Source organism: Desarmillaria tabescens (genome assembly GCF_030435595.1).
Source record: "Desarmillaria tabescens strain CCBAS 213 chromosome Unknown EV420scaffold_17, whole genome shotgun sequence".
Taxonomy (NCBI): Eukaryota; Fungi; Basidiomycota; class Agaricomycetes; order Agaricales; family Physalacriaceae; genus Desarmillaria; species Desarmillaria tabescens.
Genome location: NW_026848316.1, coordinates 446,622 through 459,189, shown reverse-complemented (window position 1 = coordinate 459,189; position 12,568 = coordinate 446,622). Strand labels below are relative to the sequence as shown.

Genomic DNA, 12,568 nt, shown 5'->3' with positions numbered 1-12,568 from the left:
ATGTATTCTATTTAGATCATCAATAGATTTACTTTGTCGACACACTGCGCAAAGTTCAAGAAAGGGTCCTTTCTCGAATCCAGACAATACGCTGACAACCGGGTCTATCAATGAAGTTACGGTGCCTGCCGGATTTCAATGGCTTTCCTTCCACCATCATCCTTTTGAAGAGGGTCGCCCTTTGTCCCGCTGCGAGTGCTCAACTGGGGTTATGTAGCATACGTCACAACCCACTAATGATGTCTACTATCCCAAAATCCGTCATTTGACTTGCCGACATAACTATCAATATCATGCCGCCTACCGAAAATATTCAGACCGCCTGAATCCGAAGCTCTTGAAACCTAATCTCCAAATTCCACCAGCAATTCATGCATATGTTATTGGTTTATTGTCGACAGATCACTCTACTTTGTTCGCATTGATTAGGCGGACCAGCGGTTTTGGATCATCTCCGTTCATAGATAACTCCGAAATTCTTTCTTGGGGTTTAACGCTTCGACATAGTACTCTATCTGGTCTCGGCTTCTCGAAGAGTTTCTCCGGCGGTTCTTTCAAGAGACGAATTCTACTTTCTCCGTCCCATACAAACTCGCCGACGAACCCTAGATGAACGCTACCTGAGGACTTCTCGGCGCACAACCGAGTGCTTCCTCAGCATTCTTCCTGTTGATGCTGTAGTCTCACAATCTTCCCCTTTCATGCCCGGGAGGAACCTGTATGGTTATTTAAATGCGCCAATGGAAATTTGCCGAACAGACCCCTCTGCTGTTACAATCGCTGCGACCGGTATTCTACTACTGATACGCTCCAGAATCGACTACGTGGGGAGTGCCAAATGTTGGTCTACGGTGCTATCAACGTATGTTTCCCCATTCTTCGATATCCTTGACGCGGATGGATTTTCCCCGTCGGTTTGGAGTAATGTGCGGCTCTAACATGAAAGACTTCTTGGCAAACTCTATGTTCTCACCGTGGGACGGGACAGTGAGCAAACATGAAGGCAACTGCTCGATTAGTATCGTTCATGGCAAGCGCCGAGGTTGTATTATTGTCGTGATTCGTTTCTTATGCATCTTCGGGGACTACATCTTTGCCGGCAATAACCTCCACGGGCCTTGCGAAATGCCTCTGATCAACCGCTCAACCTTTCAACCTTGATCCGTGTGACTTGCTGCGGTGCTAAAACACAACTACTGCCTAATCGAACAACACCCTGATAAATAATACTGTACCGCATTCCAGATTGAAGAGAACGCTGAACTCTGTCTCCTTCTGGACTATGATCTTTCCTCGCGGCTTGATTCAACGTGAACCTGTCCTGGCAGTCGACCAACCCAAGTCACCGGTGTCATATTTCCACCTTTCCACGTTCCCTACAGTCTCTCTGTCGACACGATTTGGCTGGCTCTGATATTCTACTAGTGATATATCCAAAGCCGTGGAGCAGTTTCACGGCATGAGGGCACGTTCACCGTCAACGTTATCTTTACTGCCGTATCACAACTCAATCCCATATCTACTCCACCCACTAGTAGCATTCAGTACACGGTCCGCCTAAAGATAAGTTACTCAGATCCTTCCGCCAACATCTTACTGGATGTCAATACAACCTGCTGTCCCTCGGTGTGACCAGTCAATATAGTTCTATGTCAAGACCATCAGCTCATGACCCACACAAATATCTTGGATGTCATGAGAACAAAGGGTTGAAAAACATATAAAGGGCGGCTCATATCTTGGAAGTCTAACCAGCTCCAGCTCATTGTCTGAGCTGGAGCTGCATCATCATCGTACTGCCTCTTCGAAACCGTCATAGACACTGTTGGCTCCATTTCCTACGTTGTTGCGTCTTGTTTCACTTACCCTCTCTTTCTCTCAGATGATTTCCGTTCCCGTCAATGCTGCGTGCGGCTCTGATTCTTGCAACTGTACCATCACGTATGTCGGCGCCTTCCTATGGTGTATATTAGTTGCTAAGGCATTTTCCAGTTGCACTTGCAAGCCTAACGAATGCAAATGTTGAATGTAACATATTCATCCATCCTTCCCACCCCTTCAGTTTCACTTCATTCAGCCCAGCATAGTTGATGGCAAGGCGAGTTTGAGATTGAGATGCGTTGCAGGAACCTTCTTCTCCATTTAATCTCCTATAACGAATTGTACATGTATTTGAATCCGACATCTGATGATTGATCCCTAGTAGTCTAAAGAGTATGATACATACATATCAAGCAAACCATTAGCGGAATCTACACAGCTCGGTATAGCCCTTCCCTCCCTGCTCGGCGTGCCCATGTCTTGACGATCGTAGCATTCATCAATATCAACGCTATCGTAGCGATCGCACGCGAAGCGGACAGGCCATTGATGAGCTTCCATTTGGACTGTACGAGGAAGCACGTTTAATGAGAGACTGATTCCCGTGAAACAAACGGATCACTTACAAAACAAAATCCAGCCCCCATATCAATGCAGTCATGGCACTTTCCTCGTGCCTGCCTGTCACATCCCTTCAAAATCGTACCCAATCCCCCGATGCTCCTCCGGTACCTTGATGTTTCTCAGCAGCGGGTCCAGTGAGGCGAGTTCGTCCTTGATTCCATTCCTAGCGAGGTTATCCAGCTCCTTCAATAACGTTGACGTCATTTTCTGATGACCGCTTAGTACGTGTTTGATGTAAGAAAGGGACAATATAACACACCTTGAACTTTCCGTCAACCTTAAGGATCATATCACCAAGAGCTGGGGACCAGCCACCAGGAGGTGGACTGCCCATACCGCTCATCATTGTTCCGGTAAAACCGCCAGTGGCAATCCCCCATAGACTCCCGTTTGGTTCCTCTCCAAGTTGTGGCTGTGGTTGATTGATGCTCGGGGTGGATTGACTGTGAGTCGAGGCCGAGCCGTATGGGTTCGCGTTCGAATTATCCGATGCGAAAAGGTATGACACGCCGGGGTGCGGTGAAAGGAGGCCTAAGGGTCCCATCATTTGCTGCGAAGGGTGTGAAAGGGGTGAAGGGCCGAGAATTTTGGATATCTTGTTGTACACCTCTGAGATCACGTCAAGCAGCGAGAGTAGCGTTTGGTGATAATCCAGAGGATACGGTATATGCGGGGTCATTAGATACGACGCGTCGTCTACAACAGATCCTGAATATTCGGCAAAGTTGCCTTGTCGTTTCCCCGGTTGCCGTCGAAAGAGACGCTTGGGCTGCCGTATTTTTGACTTGTCACTGTCTTCCTTTGACTGGTCGTACTCGTTTAAAGTGTTAATGAGCCCTCGGAGAAGGTCCTGCGGCTGGTTTATATCGAGAAGATTAGAAAGAGACATTCCCAGGATGGCGAACCGATGTGTCCTAATTTAGTGAGTGAGAGACAATAAAGCCATGGGCAGTTACACACACCTCTTCTTCATGGCCTCGTTATTAAATTCCCGTTCCAAGTCTGCTTTGGATATATAGATAGTGTGAAACCAATGACTCCTCCTGGGGCAATCAGTAGAGGGCCAGCTAAGAGGACCAGCTACACGCACCCTTCATGCATGTTCCGCACATAAGTCAATGTTATCATTCTCTTCTGCACGAGATCCCGGAGCAGTTCCACTGTTGTTCCCTGGTATAGCGCAGTCGTGACGCCCACGGACTCTGAATGAAGTGACTGGGCATCCCATTCCCTCGCCATGGGTGTCGTTGTCGTCGGTGTCGGCGCTGCTACGGTCGAGCCAAAAGAAGCTGCGGCAGTGTTCAATGCCGTAGGACCGGACAGATTGCCAGGATTCTTGAATGACGAGAGTAGATTTTGCGCAGAGGACTTGCGACGCATCGTGGGCCGCTGTGGCAAGTCTGAGGAGAACGGCGCGAACTGAAGCTGTGACATTCTTGCATCAATCAGTTCCGTGCAAGTCTTCTCAAATCAGAAGGTGTAAAACAAGGAGTTAGACGGTATTTATGTCCACTTTTGTAAAATTAAATTCATAATCTAAATAAGCGCGCGTCCCCTTCCAGGGCCAATTATGTAATATTACTGCATGTTTATTATTTCGGTTAGCCCAAATAGGCACAGTATCCACAAATTAATCGATGATCTAATTCATAGATATCATATCACGTGTTACTTTTTCTCTTTCCTTCCGTCCAACAGCGTTTCGAGACCAGACTGTGTACCTCCTTGCTTTTACGCGTTCAGCCATGGCCGACCTCGCTACAGTCGCCAAGCAATTCACAGATTTCTATTATAACACCTTTGACACCAACCGCCCCGCATTGGCTTCTCTCTATGTGTGTAAAATTCATACATCTTGCGCCATCGATTGCTCCATCTCACAGTCATCGTGTAGCGTCCAGAGTCTATGTTGACCTGGGAGAACAACCAGATTCTGGGTGTTACTAATATTGTTGAAAAGCTTGTCGTGAGTAACCTCTCTTCGGCTAGGAAGCTTCCACCATTAACTTTCTTCTGCAAGTCTTTGCCCTTTGAAAAGGTGGCTCATAAGGTCGAGACATGCGATGCTCAGCCCTCCAATCCGGCTGTTTCTAGTATTATAGTACTCGTTACGGGGCTTTTGCGGGTACGTCCACTTCTCAGGTTGATAGCGGTGTCGTGGCGTTAATCGATGACAATTCAGGTTGACGATGGCGAACAGCCTCTGCCATTCACTCAGACCTTCCAGCTGATCCCCGATGCCGGTACTTATTATGTGTACGTGGCTTCCCCGTCCGCAGGACATCCGCCTTTCTCAACGTAAATCTTCAGATACAACGACATCTTCCGTCTCAATCTCGGCGGCTAGATTAATAATACAGATGGAGCTTCGTAGAATGGTCGAGGGAATTAAAGGCGCGTTGTTTTGATTAAGTGGTAGTTGTATTTTTCGTGCGGTGGTAGTCGAGGTGTATGAGATGTCCGTGACTTTACTTTACATACTTAAACTAGGAGAGAGAGATTGTGTTGAGTGTCCGATCATTGGCATTTTGCAAGGCCCATGGAGATGAGTTCATTGCCCGCAACAATGTAATAGTAGTCCCCTGAGAACAGCGTAAGAAGAGCATAGCGGTATAACCTTAACTTACCGTAAACGGTACCAGTCAAGTAGTTGTTAGCGGGCTTATTCACCGTCCCGTTCGCCAGTAGACTTTCCCAGGAAGGATCCCATGCGAGTGCCGTGATAGTGTTCAAAATCTAACCACGTCAATCGTGCAAAGGCCAACGAAAATCGGAATAACGTACATTAATAGCAGCATTAGACCATTTCGCCTTACTTATAATGTCGGTTTCAACCCTGGAGAGTAACAAAAGACCAGTTGCTACGATTGTGGCCGCCGAGGAATCCGCCGGGCGATTCGCCATTGGTGCGTTGAAATCCCTGATATTACTCATTAAGAACAGATTTCACCGTAGCGAAGGGAGAAAAATACCATGGTACGATTCCATCGGAAGGAAGAGTATTGAGGAAATATGTAGCTGCACGCCGGGCTGTCACCAGATAATTGTTGTCCCCGGTCCAATTGTACACTGAAACCATTGGATTGGGAAAATAATCGCTTCGTAGAGAGCCAGTGCCTACTGTTTGCATATCCATATACCGCCCAAGCTTGCCCTCGGCTCCATGTGCTGCAACAAGCTCACGCGAAGTCGAAAGAGCGAACAGAAGCACTCCTACCTATTGTCAGCATATCCTTGGCTCGTCCTTTTATCTGTAACGGCACCCGTTGTGGTGGTATACTGTACTACGTGCCATGTTGAGCCTGTTCGAAGTTAGATGTGATTTAATGAAATGAGGGAAAAACTATGCCATCATCTCGTATATGGTTTTTCATGGTTGTATTGGCGTGCGAAGTAGCAATATTCTTCAACGTGGAGTTTCCGGTTAGTTGCGCAGAGACCATAAGGACATTAAGGTTCATCATATTGTCAATGATCACCTGCAATCAAACTATAAGACCACCAATGCGCCGAGTCCATAAGAGTACGCACAACGAAGTCCGTAGGATTAGACGAATCCCAACTCCTCGTGCACCCCACAGTAGGATTAAATCTTCCAGCTAGATATGTCGCGAAACCGTTCACAATTGCAGCCGCAGTCGCGTTGGTTGGGTGGCTAAAATAAACTCAGCCGCTCAGATCAACCAGAGCGAGTAAAATAGATCACCAACATGCTCAATTCATCCACATACGGGAAACTCAAGAACCCCACGTCGTGTCCGACACTGTTACTTGTCGTCAGGGCTGCTAACCCAGCACTCGTCTGCCGGCCTAGATCGGCCCAGTCTGCCGCACTTAGACCATTCGCAGAGGTTTCCCCGCACAGCGACTTGCGTTTCTCCAGTGCATACAGTGTGGCTGGGAAGAATCCAGAGGTCCACGTGTCAGCACTGAATAATTGCCAGACACCTGCAGTCGAGTCGGTATACTGGGGGAATTTATTGTTCAGCTTGTTGGCGGTGGCCAGAACCTTGGAAGGGATCAAGGAGGAGTAGAGGTTAGTCGAGACAGTCTGGGCCAAAGCTAGATGGACAGCGAGGAAAAAGGAGGTAAAGGTGAAGAACCACATTTCGTTGAGCGGCGTGGTGGCGAGAAGCTCGCTTATAAGCGAAGATTATCCAAGGCCGGTCCGCGTGGACAAGAATTCGAGAGATCCAGTGACGACAGTACAGGTGCAATAAGCAGCGAAGACCTCATGTGATGGTGAAACGTATGAATCTCCGGTAGAAGATGGAGGTCAAGGTGCACAAGCTCATTTGAAATCCATGTGCACTGTTTTTGACGTCGGACCGGTCACGTTCCGACACACTGTAAAGGACGTCGACGTCAAATCTTACTGTCAAAGACGTCTATCCATTGATTATAATACTGAGCGCTGAGCCGTCTATTGAGCGTGAAAGTTCTGTCGACGGTAAAATGTCACAGGGCCAGCAGGTGACTGTATAATGTATACTAAGTACCAGCTAATGACCCCGTCGATAATTTGGGCAGAACAGGGCAGGCCCAGCAAGATAATTGACGAACATACGAGTCTACGACTAGTCACAGAGACTTGAAAGTGGACATTGTGGGCACTGGGGACTCTCAATCCTATGGTCCAGGCCAAAATTTTCTTCTCTTTACTTTTACAATAGCAGCAACTTGTTTCGATCAAGTGACCTCGGGGTTATGGGCCCCGCGCGCTACCACTGCGCCATGCTATCAGTTTTGACGACATTCTGCTATAATACCCTAAAGTATTGTTACTCCGGCCCGGAGCCCGATTACCTGTCCCAAAGCGGGTCGCAACGTCACTGTTGCAGTTCCTATCCAACAACGATGAGCTGCCATCACACAACGAAACCCTCTGAGGGATACCCACAGCTTAATTACACTGCTGGGGCCAAATGGGTCAAAAACCTCACACAGTCGAGGCTGGGAACCTTCCAAGGCGGCCATTATTCTGACATGAACTTGTCGTCGGTGCTCTTTACTCATCGAGTGGACAATGATACGCATGTAAAGCTTCAAGTGTATGCGCCAACGACGTGTAGGAGAATCTCACTAATTCATTTTCGCATAGGTGGAGTGCTCCCGGACTCACGAAGCCTACATTCAAAGAAGCCATGAAGCAGGACTTCAGACCGGCGCGCAAAGGAGATTCGTTTGGGCCTTCATGTAAGTCTTGTCGTGTTACCTGATCAGAGTTTCGTCTTATTTATTTGTTTCTTAGGGGTGAGAGTTGAATCAGGCTGCCTTGGAGAGGCAAGCTGACACGTTACAATAGACCAACCACTGGTGGAAAGTTTCGCTCACCATTCCAGGATATTGGCAGCAGTATGAAACTGTACAGTGTACGTTGCAGGTCCATGCTATTATGGGCAAGATTAACGTATACCAACAGTTGAATTTGATCCCGGATGTGAGGCTATGGTATACACAACGGACGGGTTACCGTTACAAGGTTTGATTCTTTCTGTTACTGAAGGCATGCATTCTCATTGTTCGTAGGCATTACCGGAGGCTATGGGGGAGATCGTAGAGTTGAGCATATCATTCCTCCAGAGGCGCGCAAGAAGGGTAAATATGAAATCGTCATCGAGTCTACGTGCAATGGAATGTTTGGCGTTCCATGGAATGGCGATACTATAGAACCTCCTGACGTGAGTTGGTTGATAGTGCGGAGATAACCATTAATGCGTTCCATAGATGAACAGGTACTTCGGTCTCGCGTCGGCGGATCTTGTTGTTCCCAACCATGAAGCGTGGCATCTCCTTTGGGACTTCCAAACACTGCGTGAGATTATCGACAATCTCTGGGGAAATACGCCGTAGGTTTCTCATTCTTCGTTCTGCAAGTTTATACTAAAGTCAGTTTTCTGTAGTTTACAAAACCAAGCCTTGGTAGCTGCTAATGAAATTATAAACGTCTTCCATAAAGAAGATGTCTCTTCCATCGGGAAAGCTCGTAAACTTGCTGAAGAGGTTTTCGGTGTAGGATGGCAAGCCAAAGGTGCTGGCATCTATGACGAAGGCGAAAAAGATTCAAGAGTCTGGGGTATTGGTACGAGTTCCTCTCCCATTTGATATATGTGCACCTTTTTTACGTTGATTTAGGCCAGTATGTCATAAACCAATCCCGTCCCGTTCCCAATACTGACAATCTCCCAGCTGTCACATAGATACTGCATGGTTGGTCTGAGTCCTTTCTCATCATACCCTTACTCATTCTGTTAAAAGGCTCTGGCCCTACCATGTTACTCAACAAAAAGTTGCCCGGTCTTGGTCAACTCAGGTCGATCTCATGGAACGTTATCCCGAGCACCGCTTCTCTTGTTCGCAAGCGCAGCAATTCAAATGGCTTGAACAGGTGTGCCATATCTTTGTTACGCCGACCTCGTCTAACGTCATGTACAGTTGTACCCACCCTTGTACGAGAAGGTCAAGGAGAAAGTCCTGGATGGCAGGTTCCAGCCCGTCGGTGGCTCCTGGGTCGAGAATGACTCGAACATGCCTTCTGGTGAAGCCTTGATCAGGCAATTCCTTTTCGGCCAGCGTTATTTCGAGTCGAAATTCGGCAAGCGCTGCGACACGGCCTGGTTGCCCGATTCCTTTGGGCTTACCGGCTCTCTTCCCCAACTTATCAGGGGTGCTGGAATGAAGTACTTCTTCACGCAGAAGTTGAGCTGGTATGTTAACATCGAAGCCTGAGTCTACACATACTGATACGCGGCCACGATAGGAACAACATGTGTGTTTTTCTGTTGTTTCAATGCATGTTTCCCTTCTGATTGGCCGATAAAGCAACAACTTCCCGCACAGTACGTTTAATTGGGTGGGAATAGACGGCACTCAAGTTTTGTGCCATATGACACCAGGTTCGTTGACGGACATTGACTGAGTGTACAAGCTAATCTTGTGCAGTTGAAACATACACTGCGCAAGCAACTGTTGGAGATGTCAAGAAAGGCATCGAGAACCACAAGGTTAATGGCGACACAGTTTCATGTAGCACTCCACTCACATACTCTTTCTCTAGAATTTGGAATCATCGGCTACTGCTCTACTCGTGTTTGGTAACGGGGACGGAGGAGGAGGTCCTTTACCGAAGATGTTGGAAAATGTGTGATCTCTGTTTCATAATAATCTTCGCTGTCGCTCATGTTTGAAATCAGCTTCGTCGCATCCGGGCAGTTACTAACACTCACAGAGAACTGGTATCGGTCAACATGGGCCACTCCGTCGATGAGTTCTTTGACATGCTTTTGTCGACAACGGGCCAAGGGTCAAAGTTGCCGAATTGGTGAGTTCAGTTCCTTCAATCGAGTGGAGTCCCGTGCTGATATCTATGAAGGCACGGAGAGCTGTATCTAGAGGTAGTGCTCGTTCCTCTATTTCCGTGGTGCCGCTTCTGACTTTATGTAAGTTCCATCGTGGCACGTATACTTCACATGGTAAGACCCTTGGAATATCGTCCGAGGCTTATGTTTAATAGTCGATTAAGGGTCAATCAAGAAGGGAAATCGTCATTCCGAGATCCTCATGCGCGATATCGAGGTATGTGATGATGTTTATTATCGACGGAAAAAGCTCACATGTTTGGTGCTCAGCAATTGGCTACACTGGCGTCTTTGTTCAAGCCGTCAGATTACAAGTACCCTAGAAAGGAGATCAACGATAATTGGGAGAAGGTCTTACTCAACCAGTGTATGTTCATCCTTTGCTGTTTTCGTTTCGATGAGACCCTGATTTTTGCCTGCCAGTCCACGACAGTAGGTTTTAAATCCATATACTACAGGGCACTCGTTTAATTCACCTCAACTCCAAAAGTTCTCCCAGGATCCGCAATGTGAGTCCCATCAGTTCACTTCTTTATCATAAACCAACATCCTGTAACAGTGGAATGGCCTATGACGAAGCGGAAGAATACTACGCCCAAGTTTTCAAGAGTGGAAAGGTCTTGTTGGAAGATGCTTTCAAGGTTCTCTTCCCTAATTCCGTATCGGTCACGTCTCCGGAATTCAACTCCAAGACGGCGAACCTTGCCAATATCTTTGCAGTCAACACTACCTTCTTCCCTCGTCGGGAGATCGTTAAGGTCCCAGTTTTGGGAAGCGTGAAAGACCTAAAGAATAAGCTGATTCAGACCTCCAAGGATGGCAAAGATGGGTATGTTATGATGGGGTGCGGACCCGCCACGACTAGCGTTGGACTCGTCAATGACTTGGGTGGCCCTTCCTTGACCGAGGTGCCTCTTCCTGTAGCAGGTGAGTTTGGATTTCCGAAGCCTACGGTCTAATCTTACCCAGATATACAGTCTATACAAACGGATCGGACCACTTTGTATTGCGCAATGCTAGCGTACAACTCACTATCTCTAATGGAAGAATTACCAGTCTTCTCGATGTTCAGCAGGGGTACGATCACTCTTTGGGATGCTACGTTGTGCACTGACCCTGGGCTGCAGTCGTGAGCTTCTCACGGAAGGAGCTACTGGTGGTTTGATCATTTTCGAGGACCGGCCTAATTACTGGGACGCTTGGGGTGAGAGACTCCCAGTGTTACCAAGTTCTTGATATTTATTTTGAGCACAGATGTCGAAATCCATCACTTGGAGATGCCGCACCCACTGGAGTTCTCTAACATGTCTGTCGTCGCCCATGGTCCTCTGCGTGCGTCTGTCAGGGCTGAAGTCAAGTATGGTCAGAGCACAATATCTGTGACGGTGAGGATGCTTAATGTGCCGTTCACCAGCTTTTCACTCAATTCGGTCGTTGTAGATCTCGCTTGATGCAGTCCCTGGTATGAATGCTTGATACGGGAACAGTATTACTCTTATTTACTTGGACATACAGCTACGACTAAGCTCAACTCGCGCTCGATGTTCGTTTTCGATGCAGTAGTTGACTGGCATCAAAGGCACGAGTTCTTGAAATGTGGGTGCATACTCATAAGCGTCGATCCACCGACTGACAAGTTATAGTCGAACTGCCCCTCAACCTTCACAGCGACTTTGCCACCTATGAGATGCAGTTCGGCCATGTACAACGACCCACGCACAAGAATACGACCTGGGACATTGCCAAGGTGAGTCGATGGCTACTTAGTAATGCTTGTTTCCGGTCTTACCTCGCAATAGTTTGAAGTCTGTGGGCACAAATACGCCGATTTGAGTGAATATGGATATGGTGTTGCTATTCTTTCTGAATCCAAATATGGTTTCTCTTGCTTGGGCAACATTCTCCGTATCTCGCTCTTGCGTAGTGCTACGGCTCCAGACGCAGAACAGGATCAAGGTGCGTTGCTCACCGGTTTCTTTTCTATCGATACTAATGCCTAGTGGCGATAGGTGAACACAAATTCTCCTGGGCCGTTATGCCGCACGTCGGATCCTTCTTGGAGTCTGACGTACCTATGGCTGCGTACTTGTTCAATTCACCATTGTATCGTACGTTTATTACCACCTTTCGTTTCATCTATCTTATACTTCTTCTAGTCCGCCACGGCGACATCGCCAACGAGCTGGCATCGAGCGCTCCTTTCGCCGTCCATGGAGCACCCAACGTGTTCCTTGAGACCGTCAAACGTGGGGAAGATGATACTAAGGACGTCACGACCGTGGTTCTCCGTCTGTACGAGGCCTTTGGTGGTCACGCTCGAGCGGCGCTGCGTGTTGGCAGCGGTATCTATGTCAAGAAAGCCTTCCTTACCAATCTGCTGGAGGATGACCTTGACGCGACAGAGGTTGCGGTTTCGGAGAGTGGTTCAAGGGGCGGGGGATCGATCAAGCTGGACTTCCACCGGTTTGAGGTGAAGACCGTTAAGTTAGTTATCGGAAAGGTGGGGAAGTGAGTACGATGGATCTTGATTTGTTTGTGTAAAGATGCTCATCATGCAAGCGCATAGGCGGGACAGTTGGGTCAATGTAGACCGATTCTAAACCCTGGTGGGGATGTATGAATATAGCCGAGAAAATAAGAATGTCGGACAGGACTTGTATTATGGAATGCTGGAGTGTGTAAATTTTGTAAAATGTTTTATATCCATATATACAAGCTCAAATAGCGTCCTCGACAAGGACATTGTGCACATGCTAGGGATGTTC

General features: G+C 47.7%; 4 protein-coding genes and 1 non-coding gene across 5 annotated transcripts; 2 read left to right on the top strand and 3 right to left on the bottom strand.

Annotated features, from left to right (window-relative positions):
• Positions 1–2,285: 2,285 nt before the first annotated feature.
• Positions 2,286–3,937, bottom strand: EV420DRAFT_1542999 (uncharacterized protein). Its single transcript, XM_060473185.1, has 5 exons — positions 3,536–3,937; positions 3,408–3,488; positions 2,705–3,359; positions 2,448–2,652; positions 2,286–2,387 (listed from the first exon to the last, which is right to left on the bottom strand). Exons 1-4 carry the CDS (start codon positions 3,877–3,879, stop codon positions 2,506–2,508), a joined length of 1,227 nt encoding a protein of 408 aa, XP_060330814.1. The 5' UTR covers positions 3,880–3,937; the 3' UTR covers positions 2,286–2,387; positions 2,448–2,505.
• A 253-nt stretch (positions 3,938–4,190) lies between these two features.
• EV420DRAFT_1270206 (nuclear transport factor 2) lies at positions 4,191–4,792 on the top strand (the record flags this gene model as incomplete). Its single annotated transcript, XM_060467554.1, has 5 exons — positions 4,191–4,280; positions 4,340–4,411; positions 4,466–4,570; positions 4,628–4,701; positions 4,756–4,792. The coding sequence occupies 5 exons, from the start codon at positions 4,191–4,193 to the stop codon at positions 4,790–4,792; spliced, it is 378 nt and encodes a 125-aa protein (XP_060330813.1).
• Positions 4,793–4,845: 53 nt separating this feature from the next.
• EV420DRAFT_363204 (glycoside hydrolase family 88 protein) lies at positions 4,846–6,752 on the bottom strand. The gene is made up of 9 exons (XM_060481848.1): positions 6,156–6,752; positions 5,977–6,100; positions 5,795–5,924; positions 5,663–5,747; positions 5,567–5,613; positions 5,418–5,514; positions 5,230–5,365; positions 5,073–5,181; positions 4,846–5,027 (listed from the first exon to the last, which is right to left on the bottom strand). The coding sequence occupies exons 1-9, from the start codon at positions 6,551–6,553 to the stop codon at positions 4,963–4,965; spliced, it is 1,191 nt and encodes a 396-aa protein (XP_060330812.1). The 5' UTR covers positions 6,554–6,752; the 3' UTR covers positions 4,846–4,962.
• Positions 6,753–7,115: 363 nt separating this feature from the next.
• On the bottom strand, positions 7,116–7,187 carry EV420DRAFT_t146. The gene has a single exon. It is a non-coding gene; the product is annotated as a tRNA-Met (tRNA).
• A 98-nt stretch (positions 7,188–7,285) lies between these two features.
• EV420DRAFT_1542990 (glycoside hydrolase family 38 protein) lies at positions 7,286–12,561 on the top strand. The gene is given in 33 exon segments (XM_060473184.1): positions 7,286–7,496; positions 7,547–7,642; positions 7,750–7,817; positions 7,868–7,927; positions 7,975–8,126; positions 8,173–8,294; positions 8,349–8,528; positions 8,543–8,545; positions 8,635–8,655; positions 8,704–8,833; positions 8,881–9,152; positions 9,206–9,214; positions 9,268–9,341; positions 9,388–9,449; positions 9,503–9,586; positions 9,639–9,766; positions 9,818–9,839; positions 9,890–9,917; positions 9,968–10,020; positions 10,074–10,170; positions 10,227–10,235; positions 10,294–10,312; positions 10,363–10,730; positions 10,781–10,880; positions 10,931–11,007; positions 11,058–11,188; positions 11,244–11,265; positions 11,319–11,399; positions 11,447–11,550; positions 11,603–11,759; positions 11,813–11,911; positions 11,960–12,311; positions 12,370–12,561. The coding sequence occupies 33 exon segments, from the start codon at positions 7,303–7,305 to the stop codon at positions 12,401–12,403; spliced, it is 3,408 nt and encodes a 1,135-aa protein (XP_060330811.1). The 5' UTR covers positions 7,286–7,302; the 3' UTR covers positions 12,404–12,561.
• Positions 12,562–12,568: the final 7 nt, after the last annotated feature.

Coding starts and splice junctions, on each gene's coding strand:
- EV420DRAFT_1542999 (XM_060473185.1), bottom strand. CDS start 3,879: ATGTCACAGCTTCAGTTCGCGCCGTTCTCCTCAGACTTGCCACAGCGG. Junction 3,489..3,535: donor GTGCGGAACATGCATGAAGG/GTGCGTGTAGCT, acceptor TGATTGCCCCAG/GAGGAGTCATTGGTTTCACA. Junction 2,653..2,704: donor AGGTTGACGGAAAGTTCAAG/GTGTGTTATATT, acceptor AGCGGTCATCAG/AAAATGACGTCAACGTTATT.
- EV420DRAFT_363204 (XM_060481848.1), bottom strand. CDS start 6,553: ATGTGGTTCTTCACCTTTACCTCCTTTTTCCTCGCTGTCCATCTAGCT. Junction 5,614..5,662: donor CAAGGATATGCTGACAATAG/GTAGGAGTGCTT, acceptor AGCTTGTTGCAG/CACATGGAGCCGAGGGCAAG. Junction 5,182..5,229: donor GGTCTAATGCTGCTATTAAT/GTACGTTATTCC, acceptor TGACGTGGTTAG/ATTTTGAACACTATCACGGC.
- EV420DRAFT_1542990 (XM_060473184.1), top strand. CDS start 7,303: ATGAGCTGCCATCACACAACGAAACCCTCTGAGGGATACCCACAGCTT. Junction 7,497..7,546: donor ACGCATGTAAAGCTTCAAGT/GTATGCGCCAAC, acceptor ATTTTCGCATAG/GTGGAGTGCTCCCGGACTCA. Junction 9,450..9,502: donor AAGGCATCGAGAACCACAAG/GTTAATGGCGAC, acceptor CTCTTTCTCTAG/AATTTGGAATCATCGGCTAC.